Source organism: Anolis carolinensis, unplaced genomic scaffold (assembly GCF_035594765.1).
Source record: "Anolis carolinensis isolate JA03-04 unplaced genomic scaffold, rAnoCar3.1.pri scaffold_9, whole genome shotgun sequence".
NCBI lineage: Eukaryota > Metazoa > Chordata > Lepidosauria > Squamata > Dactyloidae > Anolis > Anolis carolinensis.
In genome coordinates, this window is record NW_026943820.1 from 17,967,625 (window position 1) to 17,987,728 (window position 20,104).

The following is a 20,104-nucleotide window of genomic DNA, read 5'->3' on the forward strand; positions in this document are numbered from 1 at the left end:
ATTAAGCACCAAAACATCATGTTATACAACAAATTTGACAGAAAAAGTAGTTCAATACGCAGTAATGTTATGTTGTAATTACTGTATTTACAAATTTAGCACCAAAATATCATGGTATATTGAAAACATTGACTACAAAAATGGCTTGGATAATCCAGAAGCTTGGATAAGCGAGGCTTGGATAAGTGAGACTCTACTGTACCTTTTCTGTCAAATTTGTTGTATGACATGATGTTTGGGTGCTTAATTTGTAAAACCATAACCTAATTTGATGTTTAATAGACTTTTCCTTCATCCCTCCTTATTATCCAACATATTTGCTTATCCAACATTTTGCCGGCCTGTTTATGTTGGATAAGTGAGACTTTACTGTACTTCTCTTCTTTTCATGGCCTGGGCTTTACTGGACAGAGCTAACCATGCTATCCAGTTCCCTTGACCACATTTATCTTTTACTAGCTGTGCCCGGCCACGCATTGCTGTGGCGAAGTATGGTGGTATGGGGAAAAAAGTACTGAGGAATTGTATATTGTATATTGATAATCTTATATTATCTGCTTAGAACTGGATTATATGAGGCCCCTTCTTCACAGCTGTATAAAATGCACCCTGAAGTGGATTATATGGCAGTGTGGAGTCAAGATAATCCAGTGCAAAGCAGATAATATAAGATTATAAATGGGTTATATAGCTGAGTGGAAGGGCCTTGAGTCTACACTGCCATATAATCCAGTGCAAATTAATCCAGTGCCTAAATCTGCCTGTCCCCTAACTGAACCCTGGCTGTCCCTTGGCTGAGTTGGTTGCTAGGAGACCAAGTGGGCAGAGATTAGCCCTCTAAACTGGCAGCAATTGGATAAAAACAATTATTGCTCTCCCTCTAATTAGGACTTTATTTTTCTTTTCTTTTTGTTGTATCAACCTAGAGACATGGATGATGGGTTGTGTTGTCAAATTTCAAGGTTGGGGGGCCTATAGTTTTGTTGTTTTGTGGGTCGCCGTGATGCCATCACTCATTTATATATATAGATTTTATCCCACTTTAATATTTCTCCTTTGGGATTCATGATGTCCCCAATCCTTTTGATACCATTTTCCTTCAGTGCCCTAATTAGATTTGTGAATGTCTTGTCCTTATTTTCCAATGTTTCTAGTGGGAAAGGATCAATTTTATTTAATTGTAATTTATTTTGCCATTTTTTTCCAGATTAACAACATTGAAAAACAGGAGCCCGCTTTTAAGTCTTTTCTATCAATTCTCTCTCCCAATGATGTTCCCCTTTGCCAATTATTTGCTTCCTTTTCTATTTGCACCCATTCTTTTGACCCTGGATCCCCTGCCTTGATCACCTGGCTAATGTGGCAGCGTAGAAGGGGCCTGAGTCAAAGGTAGAGCCAGAGGAGTCCCAGGAAAAAGGAGCTCCAAAGCCTTTCCTTTCCGATGGGATGAGATGGTTCGCTCCGTGCCTTGGCTCCGCCTCCGCCTCCCCCCATTTCGAGGGCAGATGGTACGTCCCTCTCTCCGGCCCAGCATCCCGAGTGGCGCTCCCTGCTCCCGTGCTGCTCCTGCCCGGCCTTCCTACTCTCTCGGCCTCCATCGCTGGGGCTTCCAGAGCTTCCAGAAAGGCTCCCGGGGAGGCCGAGCGCCTTCTCCCCCGCTCTCCGCTCCTCTCCTCCGGGTGGCATGACGCTGTTCGGCACCGGCGAAGCGGGCTGGCGATGTGAGTATGCCCTCCCCCAGTCTGCTCATTGTACCCCTTGAGTCTACACTCCCTTGGGAATCCGGACTCAGATCCTGGGATTCAACGACAGACAGTCTAGCTCAGGCCCTCCCTCCAGGTGTTTTGGACTACCACTCCCACAAGTCCTAACAGCTGGTATGAGTAAATAAAGAGCAACACTCAGAAAATTCCAGGGGCAAGTGTGAATGTTGCAGTGGGCCAACCTGATTGGTATTGAATAGCCTTGCAGCTTCAAAGACTGGCTGCTTCCTACCTGCTGCCTGCAAGCATGTGGACAATTTCAACAGAAAGGAGGAAACCATGAAAAGGAACAGAATTTGGCTACTACCCTGTTTCCCCTAAAATAAGACATCCCCAGAAAATAAGACCTAGTAGAGGTTTTGCTGAATCGCTAAATATAAGGCCTCCCCTGAAAGTAAGACCTAGCAAAGTTTTTGTTTGGAAGTATGCTCACCGAACAGAACACCAGAGCAGATCGGTAAATGTACGTACCATAGAGTGTTATACATGGAAATAATGGTAATAACAAGAAATTCTTGATAGGATTCACAGTTTGTCTGGTTATGCTGGTTTATGATAACTACTGTATAGTATATAATAAATGTTTTTGTTTTTTTTGTTCCACAATAAATGTGAATTCTTCTTCATGGAAAAATAAGACATACCCTGAAAATAAGACCTAGAGCATCTTTGGGAGCAAAAATTAATATAAGACACTGTCTTATTTTCGGGGAAACACGGTAGTATTTAAAAATGTCTAAAATCAGGACAATAAATAAATAAATAAAGAACCCTAACCCAAACCCTGAACTTGCAAACCAAAAGGTCCCAGGTTCAAATCCCGGGAGTGGAATGAGCACCCGCTGTTAGCCCCAGCTCCTGCCAACCTAGCAGTTCAAAAACATGCAAATGTGAGTAGATCAATAGGTACCGCTCCGGCAGGAAGGTAACGGCGGTCCATGCAGTCATGCCGGCCACGTGACCTTGGAGGTGTCTACGGACAACGCTGGTTCTTCGGCTTAGAAATGGAGATTTATTTATTTACAGTATTTATATTCCGCCCTTCTCACTCCGAAGGGGACTCAGGGCGGATCACATTATACACACATAGAGCAAACATTCAGTGCCCATAAACACATCAAACAGAGACCGAGACAGACAGACGCAGAGGCAATTTAACCTTCTCCCAAACATCCGGGCGTCCCCTGGGCAACGTCCTTGCAGACGGCCAATTCTCTCACTCCAGAAGCAACTTCGGTTGCTCCTGACACGAAAAAAAAAAAAACCTTCTCCTGAGAGGATGTTTGATTCTGGCCACGGGAGGAGCAGCTGCTTCATCATCCACTCTGACGGCACTTCCTCATTCCAGGTCGTAAATTAGTTTAACTTGCCTCCCCACTTTTATAAGTGGTACCTTATTTCCTACTTGATAGATGCAACTATCTTTCGGGTTGCTAGCAACGAGCAGGGGCTATTTTTTATTTTTTATTGACGGGTGCTCACCCCGCCACGGGCTGGCCTCGAACTCATGACCTCATGGTCAGAGTGATTTATTGCAGCTGCTCAACAGCCTGCACCACAGCCCGGCACCTCCAAGCCTCGCTTATCCAAGCATCTGGATTATCCAAGCCATTTTTGTAGTCAGTGTTTTCAATATATCATGATATTTTGGTGCTAAATTTGTAAATACAGTAATTACAACATAACATTACTGCGTACTGTCAAATTTGTTGTATAACATGTTTTTGTGCTTAATTTGTAAAATCATAAACTAATTTGATGTTTAATGGGCTTTTCCTTAATCCCTCCTTATTATCCAAGATATTCGCTTATCCAAGCTTCTGCTGGCCCATTTAGCTTGGATAAGTGAGACTCTACTGTATTTGTTTTGATTATCTGCTTTGAATTGGATTATATGGCAGTGTAGACTCATAATCCAGTTCAAAGTAGATAATATGGAGCTGCGGTGGCGCAGTGGGTTAAACGCTTGTGCCAGCAGACCTGCTGACCTGAAGGTTGGCAGTTTGAATCCCCGAGATGAGCTCCCATCTGTCAGCTCTAGCTCGTAGGGACATGAGGAAAGCCTCCCAGCAGGATGGTAACACATCCAGTCGTCCCCTGGGCAGCATGTCTGTAAACGGCCAATTCTCTGACACCAGAAGTGACTTGCAGTATGTTCTCAAGTTGCTTCTGACACGATTAAAAAAATCTGGTTTATATGTGAGTGTAGAAGGGGCCTCAAAGTACTTAGGGTGAATAGATATCCATATTTTTGGCTGGGGTTACACTTAAAAATGCACCTGTTCCATCTTACATACAAGTTCAACTTATTTGTAACTTGGCGACTGCTTCTATAGGATATAGTAGCTTATAGCCTTAGGGTTTTATCCATGCCCTACAGGGAATGAGAGCCAGGAGCATGGTTCCATTGGTTTGCTAGAGAGCCCAAGGCAAGTTCCTTGATGCGGAAATATTTGACTGTGCCTACAATTTTAGGGATGCAGTGGGAAAAGAACGTGTGCCCCGTTTCAAAAGAGGCAGCAACGTTCAGAATCCGCAAGAACAGCAACTGTTGTGCACCTTAGTAGGCTGAGCCAAGTAGATAGGTATTCAGCACTTCCTAGGGAATCAGGGGGTCTGGGAGTAAAATAAATGTATTATTTTATTATTTTGCGTATTTTATTGTAAGCATTTTATTTACAAGATTTATTTCCGAAACGTGCACACTAAATCTTAACTATTGGTATGCAAGACCAGTAACAAACAGAAGTAATTCTACACCTTCTAGTAACAGTAAACTATTTTTGCAACCTAATTGAAAGAAAACTTCCTGGCCCTAACCCAGGATAAAGTCATACAACATCTCATCCTTTTAAAGCTCTTAACAAACAATATGTATGTATGTATGAGCCCCGGTGACAAAGTGTGTTAAAGCACTGAGCTGCTGAACTTGCAGACCGAAAGGTCTCAGGTTCAAATCCCGGGAGCGGAGTGAGCACCCGCTGTTAGCTCCAGCTCCTGCCAACCTAGCAGTTCGAAAACATGCCAATGTGAGTAGATCAATAGGTACTGGAACCTCAGGTCTCGATGGTGACTAGGGGAACTTTTGCACAATTAAGACGTGTGCACCAGTTGCGCCCGTACCTTGGGAAGTCTGACTTGGCCACGGTGGTCCACGCTCTAGTTACATCCCAAATAGATTACTGCAACGCGCTCTATGTGGGATTGCCTTTTAAGACTGATCGAAAGCTCCAAGTAGTCCAACTTGCTGCCAGTTGTGAGGCCACCCTGGGTCCCCTTCGGGGTGAGAAGAGCAAGATACAAGTATGGGAAATAAATAAATAAATAAATAAATAAAATATATAATCTTTGTCTATATCTATATATATAAAAGGGTAATAAAATATCGGCCTAGGACAAAACAACAAAACTAAACACCCCACAACCTCGAAAATTGACAGCACAGCCCCTCATCCATACCTCTACGTTCATACAACAAAAAGAAAAGAAAAATAAAGTCCTAATTAGAGGGAGATGAATAATTGTTTTTATCCAATTGCTGCCAGTTAGAAAGCTAAGCTCTGCCCACTTGGTCTCCTAGAAACCCACTCAGCCCAGAGGACAGGCAGATTTTTGAAAACATGCAAACGAGAGTAGATGAATAGGTACTGGTCCGGCGGGAAGGTAACGGTGCTCCATGCAGTCATGCCGGCCACATGACCTTGGAGGAGTCTACAGACAACGCCGGCTCTTCGGCTTAGAAATGGAGATGAGCACCAACCCCCAGAGTCAGACATGACTGGACTTAACGTCAGGGGAAAACCTTTACCTTTACCTTAACTACCACCAATTCCTCAATACTTTATTTCCCATACCACCATACTTCGCCACAGCAACGCGTGGCCGGGCACGCGTATATCTCCTGTAATCTATCACACCACAATGGCTCTTGCCAGTATTATTTAATAACAATAATGATACTAAAAAAATTTCTTGCCCACCTCTCATTATGATTCGAGGTGGGTTACAACATAACTAAAAACACATAATCATTGTTAACATTGTATAAAACACACACACATACACATATATATAGCCTATAATAGGCAAAGGCAATCTACTTGTATTACATTATTTGGTAACTTTGCTCTTCTTTCTATCAATGATGTTTTAGCCACTAAACAGCATTACAGGCCAATCTTTAATTATTCTACCGATGTACTCTGCAAAAGGCTTCTGATTATTTTGAAAACATTGTCTTGATTTATTTTAAAGGAGACAAGTCAGTTTATCAAATTCTGCAAAATGTGCAACAGTTTGGTCAACCATTCACTTGCAGGTGGGATAACACTTCCTTTCAAAGCATCTGACATAAATTATTTGGGCAACTGTTATAGCATTTTATGTTAATGTGTTTTGACTGAGCCATGTGATGAGGCGGGTAACAAATAAAAATATTATTATTATTAATTGTAGGAGTCATAATATTAAAACAAAAACTATTTGGAAAGGCACAGAAAGTTTGAAATAGATGCCGAGGAATCAAGTATTGTTTCATGCAGCAGACTTACCCAAAGAGAAACGTTTCTCTGTCTTTCACATTCATGCTCTAAATCCCTAACCAAAGTCGTACTGTTTTCACTATTATGTTTGCAGTATCATTTGTTGTTGTGTGTCTTTCAGTCCTTTATGGCTCACAGTGATACCAAGGGGAATTTATCATAGCAAGATTTGTTCAGAGGAGACTGCCGTTGCCTTGCTCTGAAGCTGAGAGTGTGTGACTTACACAAGGGGTTTCATAGCTAAGAGGGGATTTGAATCCTAGTGTCCTGAAATCTTAGCCCATCACTGAAACCATCATACCACAATGGTTTTTGCCAGTATTATTTAATAATAATAATAATAATAATAATAATAATAATAATAATAATGGGCCCCTGGTGGTGCAACGTGTTAAAGCGCTGAGCTGCTGAACTTGCGGACCGAAAGGTCACAGGTTTGAATCTGGGGAGCAGAGTGAGCACCCGCTGTTAGCCCCAGCTTCTGTCAACCTAGCAGTTCAAAAACATGCAAATGTGAGTAGATCAATAGGCACAACTCTGGCGGGAAGGTAACAGCACTCCATGCAGTCATGCCGGCCACATGACCTTGGAGGTGTCTACGGACAATGCTGGCTCTTTGGCTTAGAAATGGAGATGAGCACCAACTCCCAGAGTCAGATACGACTGGACTTAATGTCAGGGGAAAACCTTTACCTTATTATTATTATTATTATTATTATTATTATTATTATTATTATTCAAAGACTCTGGCAGAAACCTGTGCAGGTGGTCCCGGTGGTGATCGGCACATTGGGTGCCGTGCCAAAAGATCTCAGCCGGCATTTGGAAACAATAGACATTGACAAAATCACGATCTGCATCATCCGAAAATACATCACACAGTCCTAGACACTTGGGAAGTGTTCGACTTGTGATTTTGTGATACGAAATCCAGCACATCTATCTTGTTTGCTGTGTCATAATAATAATAATAATAATAATAATAATTTTATTTCTTGCTCGCCGCTTCTTGTGAGTCGAGGTGGGTTACAACATAGCTAAAAACACATAATCATCATAAACATTCTATAAAATACATATACTAAAAAATATTTCTACAAAATACATATTAAAATACACAGAACAAAGATTAAAACATAAGTTGCAAGTTTAAAATTCATGATTATCTGTAGGAAAATCTCCTACAGGAAAGGAGATTCCACCTGAACATCAGGAAGAACTTCCTCACTGTGAGAGCTGTTCGACAGTGGAACTCTCTCCCCGGGCCGTGGTAGAGGCTCCTTCTTTGGAGGCTTTTAAACAGAGACTGGATGGCCATCTGTCGGGGGTGCTTTGAATGCGATTTCCTGCTTCTTAGCAGGGGGTTGGACTGGATGGCCCATGAGGTCTCTTCCAACTCTACTATTCTATGATTCTATGATTACGACTCACATCTACGTAAATATGCTTAAGATTGCAGTCTTCATTCAGATTTAGCCGGTGTCTTGTTTTTCTTTCCCCAGAACAGAAATCAGCCAGAAGAAATCTTTCTGACCTGCCTTATAGAAAGGTTTCCCTGTAACTATATTCTGAAGCCTTTCTATAAAACAGATCAGAAGGATTTCTTCTGGCTGATTTCTTAACCATATTTTGCATGTCAAGAGAGGAAAGGATGAATGAAGCAGTTTCTTGAAGGGACACCTAACCTCTTCACCTCTGCCGGAGCCTTTATGCATTTCAGCTCCAGGGAATGGAAACACATTTTGCTTTTACGTAAACCTGGCTGGATCGGTTCATATACCCATGCAATGCAGTGAAGATTCACACTTACACTCTCCCAGATGAGATCAGCCATCGTGAAGCATGATTTCTTTTGCTCAGCTGGCAACTTCATGCTTGCCGTCTGTCTGCCCGCCCTGCAGTTTCCCTCTCACATTATTCTCCTTTTGCCTAGATCTAGACATGGCGCGGGAACCTAAGCTGAGCCATACCAGACCTGGTCAGAAGAGGCAACATGGTGGAGGCCTATATTCGTGAGTATATGTTGGCTTTCCATTTGTGCTAATTGTTGAGTTCAAGGGATAGATGAAATGGTTATTCGGTGAAGACGTTGGCTAATAAAAATCCAAAGCAACCCCAGTATTTTGGAGATGATCTGGTTTAGTGATGCTTCATGACGAGAGAAGAAAAAAGGATCGGCTCAGAATTAGGAGAGAATTGAATGAACTGAGGAGTATCCTGTTGGATTGACCATATCAAACTGAATGCATTTTAGAGCCATATGTTCGTACTTGTATAAATATGGGAGACTAGGGGTGCAGTTATATTATAGAATTAATGCAGTTTGACACCCCTTTAACTACAGTGGCTCAGTGAACAGAAAACTGGAGTTTGTGGTTTAGTGATGCACCAAAACTCTTTAGCACAAAAGGCCAAAAACTAAAACTCCGTGATTCCATAGCATTGAGTAATGGCAATTTCTTTTAATCGTGTCAGGAGCAACTTGAAAACATACTGCAAGTCGCTTCTGGTGTGAAAGAATTGGCTGTCTACAGAGACGTTGCCCAGGGGACTCCCGGATGTGTTGCTGGGAGGCTTCTTTCAGGTCCCCACAAGCTACGACTGACAGACAGACACTCACCCTGTCTCATGGAAGCAACTCAAGTTGCTCCTGACACAAAAAAAATGGATTTGCACCGACAACCTTCAGGTCAGCAGTTCAGCCGGCACCAATATTTAGCCCATTGCGCCACCACAGCTCCTAATTAAAGTAGCGTCAAACTGCATTAATTTGACTGTGTAGATGCACGCTGAGAGAACTAACAGAACACAGTGTTTCCAAATGCAGGTCCTCCAATTATTTTGGACTTCAGCTCCCACAGTCCATGGTTGTTGACCAAGACAGCTGAAGCTTCTGGTATTTGAAATCCAAAACATCTGGAGGACTAAAGTTCAGGAACGACTAGACCTTAAATTCCCTTGCAATTTAAACAGTAAGAAAAGTTGTTACTAGAGACTGTGGTCCCTTCTACACTGCCTTATCATTCAGATTATCAAAGCAGATCATCCACATTATCTGTTTTGAAATGGATTATATGAGTCTACACTGCCATATAATATTGTTCAAAGCAGAAAATCTGGATTGTATATGGCAGTGTAGAAGAGGTCTCCGAGTGTGTCTCCAGTAACACATTGCGTTCATATCACATTCTATGAAATCCTGAGGTTTATAATTTCTCAGTTACTTAACCTTTCCATTACATAGCTTTAGTGCCTTTAAATATCACATCACAGATCCCAAGAATCCATAGGAAGTAGCCATAACAGTTGCGGTAGAATGAAAATGATGTAACCATCTAGTGCAAATGTATCTTTGTAATGTCTGTCCCCCCCCCCCCCCCCAAAAAAAAAAGAATCTCTGTTGTGATGCGAAAAACAATGGAAACATTTCGAAGGAAGCAGTGTGTTTATTTATATCTTCTCTTCCTTCCAAAGAGCCCAAGGCAGAACCTGTGCCTCCTGTATGGCACCATATGGGAGTCCCATGCCTCATTGTAAAAATATTGCAGGGCAGTAAAAGTAAAATATTGCAGTTTCTCAAGTCACTCCTGACATGGAAAAAATGGTATTGGAATTATCCCTCAGACTAAAAAAAAAAAAAAAGCCCAGCACTGCTATGATAATAGTGGAAAGCTTCACATACAGAATCCATCTCCACAGCATGTACAAGAGACACCTAAAGTGATGAATGAAATTGTTTCATGTTTATGTTTAAAGTAGTTTGAAATTATGTCCAACAACTGAACAAGTGAATCCAAGGTGGCATCCAACATACTCCAAAATTTGTTTTTGGTGGAAGCATAAGCTGAAAAGCATGATTTGCATCAATAGGTGGCAGAGCATGGTTAACCTTTTTGGCTCCTGATGGATATGTGTATCAGTCCTACGCAAAAATCATTCAGTTGCACAGATTCAAATGTTTTTAAAGCATAGGTACATTGAATTTCAATAAGATCCTCATACTCTGGCATGGACTTGTAAAAAGCTTTTAAATGTAAAGGTAAAGGTTTCCCCTGACGTTAAGTCTGGAAGTTGGTACTCATCTCCATTTCTAAGCCGAAGAGCCGGCATTGTCCATAAACACCTCCAAGGTCATGTGGCCGGCATGACTGCATAGAGCAGTACCTATTGATCTACTCACATTTGCATGTTTTCGAACTGCTAGGTTGGCAGGAGCTGGGGCTAACAGCGGGTGCTCATTCCACTCCCGGAATGTGAACCTGGAACCTTTTGGTCTGCAAGTTCAGCAGCTCAGCACTTTAACACACTGAGCCACTGGAGGCTGAGGTACATTGAATTTCAATAAGATCCTCATACTCTGGCATGGACTTGTAAAAAGCTTTTATGTCTCAAAATTTTTGCGAGACCCCTACAGTGCTTTTGCGAAACCCTAGGCTTCCATGGAACACTGCTTGGGAACCACTGCTCTACTCAATTGTCTAATTACAGTAGAGTCTCACTTATCCAACACTTGCTTATCCAACCTTCTGGATTATCCAACGCATTTTTGTAGTCAATGTTTTCAATATATCGTGATATTTTGGTGCTAAATTCATAAATACAGTAATTACTGCATAGCATTACTGCGTATTGAACTACTTTTTCTGCCAAATTTGTTGTATAACATGATGTTTTGGTGCTTAATTTGGAAAATCATAACCTAATTTGATGTTTAATAGGCTTTTTCTTAATGCCTCCTTATTATCCAACATATTCGCTTATCCAACATTCTGCCGGCCCGTTTATGTTGGATAAGTGAGGCTCTACTGTATATTAATAATCATCATATTTCCTCTAGCCATCAATCCGATTTACCACTTGAACTAAGGGTGTGCAATTGCACGTCCATGCTCAGATCTGTGGCCTTGCTATTTCTCTCCATAATTGCAAGAGAAAAAGAAACTAAAAGATGAGACCACTGGTCGAAGTGATGGAAACAAAAGGACTGAACAAAGAGTCCCAAAATAACTTCGAGGAGCAAACAATAGCTGCACTATAACAGCTTTTCTGGAATTCCTGGCTTCAGCTATCCTTGTAGCTGCCAATATGCTGTTTCACCATGCCTTTAAAGGAGGAGTGTTGCTATTGCTGGCCAAGCATAAGCCATTCTTAAATGTCTCTGAAATGCCATAGTCCCCTTTGTCCTATAACTCAGGGTAACAATGAACATTCCCTGGCCTTGAGGTCAGCTCCTCCTCTCCTCCTCGTCCTTCTTTCTCAGTACCATTTGGGCACTTTGAAGGTCTGGCCCATACTGGGCAGAAGAGTTTAGCCATCCCCAATCTGTGAAAGAGGAATGAGAACACCACCCTCCTCTCCTGCACACATTAACATCAGCCATTCAAAAGAGAGGCTTCTGCATTATCAGATGTTCTACTCCCATCCCACAGCTTCTTGCCAGTGATTGCCCATGCCACCATAAATCATTTAGCCTCTGATGTGACACATGCTTTCCAGCCTTTTTGCTGCTATTGACTAAACACAGCTGCTCTTCCCGAAATGGCACCTGGACACCCAGTTCCACAGGAAGCGGAGAAAGTGAGGATGTGACTCAGAAATAAAAAGGCTGAGTGCCCTCTGCCCTAAAAATAACCACATGCCCACGAAAGGCTAATTTCTGTGCCCAGTATAAATGATGCAAGCAAATGCACATATATTGCTTTGTATTTTGCATGATTTCTGTTTCTGCTGGTTATAGGGAGATGCAAACAGCTGTGACTAAACAGAAGTCCTGTATACAGTAGAGCAGGGATCCTCAAACTTTTTAAGTGGAGGGCCGGTTCATGGTCCCTCAGGCTGTTGAGGGGCTGAATTATCATTTGGAAAAAAATACGAACAAATTCCTATGCACACTGCACATGTCTTATTTGTAGTGCAAAGAAACAAAACAAAAACCCAACAACAACTATTTATTTATTTACTACATTTATACCCCACCCTCTCTCACCCCGAAGAGAACTCAGAGCGGCTCACAAGTTGTAGGTACATACAATATATTATATTATTGGCATAGCACAATGTTAGCATTATATATTACTACTAGCTGTGCCCGGCCACGCGCTGCTGTGGCGAAGTCTGGTGGTATGGGAAATAAAGTATTGAGGAACTGGTGGTAGTTAAGGTAAAGGGTAAAGGTTTTCCCCAGACATTAAGTCCATTATAAATGGGTTATATAGCTGTGTGGAAAGGCCTTGAGTCTACACTGCCATATAATCCAGTTCAAATCTGATCATCTGTATTTTATAGGCAGTGTGGAAGAGGCCTAAGTGAGGCCTAACTCTGCCTGTCCCCTGGGCTGAGTGGGTTGTTAGGAGACCAAGTGGGCGGAGCTTAGCTTTGTAACTGGCAGCAATTGGATAAAAACAATTATTCATCTCCCTCTAATTAGGACTTTATTTTTCTTTTCTTTACGTTGTATGAATGTAGAGGCATGGATGAGGGGTTGTGCTGCCAAGTTTAGTGTTTCTGGAATGTGTAGTTTTGTTGTTTTGTCCTAGGCTGAAATTTCATTACCCTTTTATATATATAGATATTGTCCTATACCACTATATCGTAATATTATTAGTAATATTACTTTTAATATATAATATACTAGCTGTGCCCAGCCACGCGTTGCTGTGGCGAAGTATGGTGGTATGGAAAATAAAGTATTGAGGAATTGGTGGTAGTTAAGGTAAAGGGTTCCCTGGGCTGAGTGGGTTGCTAGGAGACCAAGTGAGTGGCGCTTAGCCTTCTAACTGGCAGCAATTGGATAAAAACAATTATTCCTCTCCCTCTAATTAGGACTTTGTTTTTTTTTTCTTTTTGTTGTATCAACCTAGAGGCATGGATGAGCGGTTGTGATGTCAATTTTCGAGGTTGTGGGGTGTTTACTTTTGTTGTTTTGTCCTCTGCCGTGATGCCATCACTCTTTTATATATATAGATAATTAATATTATTATATTGTATAATTATTCGTATTATATTGTATTACATTATAATATTAGTATCAATATTATGTGTATACACAATATATTCAATTATTACCATAGCACAGTATTAGTAAATGAAAGAACAATACAATATTTAAAAATAAAAACAATTTTAACCAACATAAACCTATCAGGATTTCAATGGGAAGTGTGGGCCTGCTTCTGGCCAATGAGATAGTCAAGTAGGATTGTTGGTATTGTGTGCCTTTAAGTTATTTCAGACTTTGGGCGAGGCTAAGTCTAAAACTAAGAGCGGGGGCCAAGTAAATGACCTTGGAGGGCCTCATCCGGCCCCCGGGCCTTAGTTTGGGGACCCCTGCAGTAGAGTCTCACTTATCCAACATAAACAGGCCGGCAGAACGTTGGATAAGTGAATATGTTGGATAATAAGGCGGGATTAAGGAAAAGCCTACTAAACATCAAATTACATTATGATTTTACAATTTTTTTAAAATAAATTTTTATTGCAAACATTTATAATAACATTTATAATAATGTGATTTACAATGACATGACAAAAATTTAACATACAGTGAATATATGTCCCCAGAAGACCAAACCCATCAGGCCAACATAAAGAAAAGGAGGGAAAAAAGAGAGACAAAAACAAAACGACAACACAAGAAAGAGGACACCAAAAAACAAATAGACAAACCAACAAACACAGCTTGTGTTAAATAACAAACTGAAACTAATTTAACATTACATAGTTACACCATCAAGACACACATTTATTAAAATTGACTTCCATCTATTATCTGGTGTTTTTAAATTATTCCCTTGGTATTTCCAATACCCTTCTATCTCCTATCGTAATTCTGCATCTATTCTTCTTCCTTTAATCTGAGACAATTATATTGCCCCTCTTACTCTACTAAACATTCTTTATATTATTACTTTGCATTTTTCATTTCTTAAGTAATTTTTTATCGGTTCCCAATCTGTCTGTTTTTTGGGTTTACCCTGTGTATTAGCTAATAAATATGTTAATTTATCCATATTCATAATTTCGAAGATTTTATTAAACCAAAATTTTATATACAACAAATTGACAGAAAAAGCAATTCAATACACGATAACGTGATTGTTATTCATTGTTTTTACTGTCCTATGAGTTCTATAGGTTTTAGCCTGTTTTAACAATGTGTTTTTGTGCTGTTTATGTAGTGTATGTTGTTGTATTTATGCTTGGAAACCGCCCTGAGTCCCTTCGAGGAAATAGAGCGGTATATAAATAAAGTTTTACTTATTTACTTTTTACTAACGTTATGTAGTAATTAATGTATTTACGAATTTAGCACCAAAACATCTCAATGTATTGAAAACATTGACTACAAAAGTGTATATGTTGGATAATAAGGAGGGATTAAGGAAAAGCCTATTAAACATCAAATTACATTATGATTTTATAAATTAAGCACCAAAACGTCATGTTTTACAACAAATTGACAGAAAAAGCAATTCAATACACAATAATGTGGTTGTTTATTGCTTTTACTGTCCTATGAGTTGTATTGGTTTTTTCCTGTTTTAACAATGTGTTTTTGTGCTGTTTATGTAGTGTATGTTGTTGTATTTATGCTTGGAAACTGGCCTGAGTCCCTTCGGGGAAATAGAGCGGTATATAAATAAAGTTTTACTTATTTACTTTTTACTAACGTTATGTAGTAATTAATGTATTTACGAATTTAGCACCAAAACATCTCAATGTATTGAAAACATTGACTACAAAAACATTGGCTACTAACAAATTGACTACAAATAAAGATAGAATTGCATAAAATGAACTTACAGTAACAATAGTCGGAAATTAAATGCGTAAAAAATTCAGCCCTCGCTGCCTAGAGAAATAGCTGTGGATCTGGGTGGGAAGCAGACTGCATTGGATAATCCAGAAAGTTGAATAAGCGAATGTTGGATAAGTGAGACTCTATTCTACTCAGGCTTTTGAGATTTCACCAAGTATTTTCTAGGCATATGTTTTTGCAATCATGAGGACTAGGAAGCTTACTGGATATTCTTCATTGAGCTCTGCCGTAAATCTGCACAAAATTCCATGCCTGCACTCTCCAGTTCCAAATATTGCACTTGCCATATATACCATATATACTCGTGTATAAGCCGGATTTTCTAGCCCTTTTAGGGCTGAAAAAGCCCCCGTCGGCTTATATTTGGGCCAGCTTATACTCAAGTATATAGGTAATCAGAGTTGGACAGTCTTACTAAAGTCTTATTATCTTAAATTACAGCTTTATGTAAATATTCAAAAACATTTAACCTACTGATGCCTCAATTAATGTAATTTTATTGGTATCTATTTTTATTTTTGAAATTTACCAGTAGCTGCTCCATTTCCCACCCTCATCTTATACTCGAGTCAATACGTTTTCCCTGTTTTTGTGGTAAAATTAGGTGCCTCGGCTTATATTCGGGTTGGCTTATACTTGAGTATAAACGGTAACTGGTTTATATTAAGGTAATATTTCCTGTCTGTTGTCGAAGGCTCTCATGGCCGGAATCACTGGGTTGCTATGAGTTTTCCGGGCTGTATGGCTACGTTCCAGAAGAATTCTCTCCTGATGTTTTGCCCACATCTATGCCTAGTTTCTAACAGACTTCACAACCTCTAAGAATGCCTGCCATACATGTGGGTGAAACGTCAGCAGAGAATGCTTCCAGAACATGGCCATACAGCCTGGAAAACTCACAGCAACCAAATATTTCCTATCTCGCTTGGCAGGGCTTGCTCTAACTAGAAGTCTGTATACCCAACAGAAATAGGCAGCCTTTTTGTTGTTGTTTGCCTACAGTTATTTCTAAACAATTTTCATTTGGTATTTCAAAAGTGAAACGAAATGCAATGAAACAAATAAAAAATAGCCAAAGGGTAAAATGTGACGCACAAGCTCCTTTTTGCTTCTGTTCAGCAACATCCCATGTAAGAAGGAGGTGACCCCTTATATTGGAAATTTGGATTTCCAGAATGAAACCTGGAAATACTTCCCGTCCTTTGAATCATTCTGTAGACATCAAACAAGGAAGATCATCTTCTAAATAGATAGAACCGTGGAACTCTCTGCCTCGGAGTGTAGTGGAAGCTTGGCTTCCCTCTTTCAGGGATCATTAACATTAAAGAATTATAGCATTATGATTCCATATTAACTGCCATGGTTTTGTTCAATGGAATCACAGGTTTTGCAGTGAAAGGCATTTTTAAATTCTCAGGCAGATTACTATGGGAGGGAAGGCAACTGTGGAAGATTAAAGAGATTATCACACTGTGCTTTAAAGAGTAGGAATAGATATACATCTCACTTTAAATCCTGTGGCTTCAGCTCATAGAGTTCTGGGCTTTGTAGTTTCGTGAGACCCAGGACCTCTCTGGATGGGAATTCTGAAGAGCACTCCAAATGTCCACAGGGCAGAACCATGGTAATTAAAGTGGACTCATAGTGATGTAATTATGCAGTGTGGAAGGGCTCTAGCATGAGCTTTTAGCCTTGAGCTTTCCAAACATTTCATGTAGGAATGTGTCATTTCATGACACAGTAATTCAGATTCACTAGTAAACCAGGCACTAGGACAATCCCTTGTAAGGGATAAAGCCCGCTTCGTAAATTGTAATCACAAAATGTATGTAGACACAGCATATTTCCTGAAAACCTTTTATTTATATTTTCAAAAATACACAGTTCTTTAACTTTACTTATCTTATCTTAAGAACTGTGTATTTTTAAAAATATAAATAAAAGGTTTTCATGAAATATGCTGTGTCTACATACATTTTGTGATTACAATTTATGAAGCGGGTTTTATCTCTTACAAGGGATTGTCCTAGTCCTTAACGTTCCCCTGACATTAAGTCCAGTCATGTCTGACTCTCGGGGTTGGTGCTCATCTCCATTTCTAAGCCGAAGAGCTGGCGTTGTCCGTAGACACCTCCAAGGTCATGTGGCCGGCATGACTGCATGGAGTGCCGTTACCTTCCCGCCGGAGCGGTACCTATTGATCTACTCACGTTTGCATGTTTTCGAACTGCTAGGTTGGCAGAAGCTGGAGCAACAGCGGGCGCTCACTCCGCTCCCGGGATTTGAACCTGGGACCTTTCGGTCTGCATGTTCAGCAGCTCAGCGCTTTAACACACTTCACCACCGGGGTTCCTTTAAGATAAGATAATAACATAGATTTCCAAGATTGTCGTTTCTCGTTACATTTGCATGACACACTTACACACTGTAGCCAACATAGTAATATGTCGCGACACACAGTTTGGAAAGCTCTGCCTTCTTCCATTCCGTCCTTATACAACTCAGCCTAAAATAAAAAAAAATTTAAAAAGAGACAGGGAGGAATTTCTAAAAGCTAGTTTAGCCAATGCCGCACCTATTTTAGAAGATGAATGAGCTAGCACCCGTGAGATGAAGGCACAAGCAATGCGATCGCTGTTTTGGCAGGGACATTTCACAGTGATGGTTGCAGATTGGACAAATAGATGAAGCTGCACAAAACCCTTTCCTTTTGGCATTGAGGCGTAAACTTGGGCTCCAGAGATTGACAGCGGAGGCTCGCACTGAGTGGGAAGCTTCCAGGAGGTTGTGAAGCTGAAAAATGGCAATTATTTTGCAAAGCATTCCAAGCATTTCTCTAGCAACTTGGCTCCCATGCACTTTCCCCGAGGATGACAACTACTTTCCAACAGCAGGGATAGAAGTGTATAATATAGGGTTATCACGCATTCTTTTCCTCCATGACATGTCTTTTGTTTGTGTCCAGGTATACATTTTTAAAATTAAGATCAATAATATTTATAGTAGCAATAATCACAATATGTGTGTATCACATAATCTAAATCTTCTAAATCTAATCTATCTAATCTAAATCTAATCTAAATCTTATCTAAATCTAAATCCATAATAAAAGCAAAAATCCGTATGTGTGTATGTGGCATGGATGTCTGCTCACACAGACAGCCTCTGGCCTCCACAAACAGGCTACACTTCCCAGTGATGAGAAGCCAGCAAGTCACTCTTTTCCACTGACATTGTGGTTACAGCGAGCGCCATGAACATGCAGCCCAGCCCCTGCCAATGTCCTTCCCAAACACTACAGCCCACCACCCAAGGAATGCTTTCCTTTGGGGACCATTTCATCCTAGATTTTTCTTTTTCTTCCACCACAGGCAGGCATCCCAGGGTTCTCCATTGCTGTGGATTTGCATGGCCCCGCCCACTGCCCTTTCCTTTCCAGTCTCTCTGCATAACAAAAACAGCACAACTGAGCTGCAACTAAACTTACTGGAGGAGTTTAGGGATTGACTCCACATGGTGGAAGTTGTAGTTCTCCCTGCATCAAGTCAGAGCACTGTCACTCCTACTGGGGAATATAGAGGAGTTGTAGTTCACCTACACCCAGAATACTATTAACCCAAACAATGATGGCTCTCGACCAAACTTGCCATGCAGACCCGATATGCCCAGATTCGACTACTGGTGGGTTTGGCGGGGAACTGGACTGGAAGTTGAGGAGTAGTAGGTACTGGGATTTATAGTTCACTTGCAATGAATGAGCATCACACTTGGCACACAGAGCCCCCATAACCAATACAACATATTGGACAAGTTTCGGAAAAAGGGAGTTACAGTTCACCTACAGCCAGATAAACACTGACCTCCACTGACAATGCACCAGGACCACACTTCACACAGAGAAGCCTCATGACCTACTGAACATACTGCAGGTATTTGTGGGAAGGGGCCTTGATTTTGGGAGTTGTAGTTCACCTCCATCCAAAGACCACTGAACCCAGCCAATGACGAATCTAGACCAAACTTGGCACACAGACTGAATATTGCCTGCTGTGGATACTGACAGATATTTCGGGGCAATTGCTCCGGGAATCTAGAAATTGCAATAGTTCACCCGCATCCAGACAGTATTGCACCACACCTGGTACACACGCCCAAAATGGCCAACTTATAATACTGGCAGAGTTTGGGAAGGATTCAGCCACGATTCTGGGAATTGTAGTTCACCCACTCCAAACAGAATACATAACATTAAAAGACAAATAATACCATTCTCAAATGACCCGGGCATCGCCGGGTCCCCAAGCTAGTATATTATCTATATACAGTATATACAAAGCAAAGCATTATGTATGTAGGTTGGTTGGTTTGTACCACAAAAGCTCCTACATGATTTGATGGATCTGGTCAGACCTGGCACGTATACCTTTCATTATCCATGTTGGAGTTCAGCAGCAACATGCTGGGGGTTTTGAGAACAAGAGAGAATCAGTCTTCAGAGAATCAGCCTTCAGGGCCTTCAGCAGGTGCAGAAGGGGAATTTAATCATGATATCAGAGTAAGCCTTCGCATGGAGGGAGTCAAGGATAGATTAATTAGGTGTTTGGAGGCCTCGGTGTCAAAGGTATGATCTCATAGCTTCTTGGTTATCTTGGGCTTAAATTACGTGGTGTTTATCTATGTCTCCAGAGCAGACAACGTTGCCTTTGAATCAAGCTCCTGTTTAAGCTCTTATGCTCATGCTTCAAGTCTATTGTGATTGCCTAATTCCCTGAAAGAGGTTTTGCCTTGGAAAAGTTCCTTTTCATGCTTAAGGATTTATGCCTATATTCTTGATTTCCTGGATGGAGCACCGTTACCTTCCAGCTGGAGCGGTACCTATTGATCTACTCATATTTGCATGTTTTTGAACTGCTAGGTTGGCAGAAGCTACGGCTAACAGCAGGAGCTCACTCCGCTCCCTGGATTCAAACCGCTGACCTTTT

General features: G+C 40.9%; 1 protein-coding gene across 1 annotated transcript in view; it reads left to right on the forward strand.

Annotated features, from left to right (window-relative positions):
• Positions 1-1,454: 1,454 nt before the first annotated feature.
• LOC103280041 (RNA-binding Raly-like protein) overlaps positions 1,455-20,104 on the forward strand; it is a 31,357-nt gene continuing 12,707 nt past the window's right edge. The window contains exons 1-2 of the mRNA XM_008117695.2: positions 1,455-1,721; positions 8,238-8,316. Of these exons, the coding sequence (XP_008115902.2) occupies positions 1,685-1,721; positions 8,238-8,316 (116 nt within the window). The 5' untranslated portion in view covers positions 1,455-1,684. The remainder of the gene's footprint in view (positions 1,722-8,237; positions 8,317-20,104) is intronic.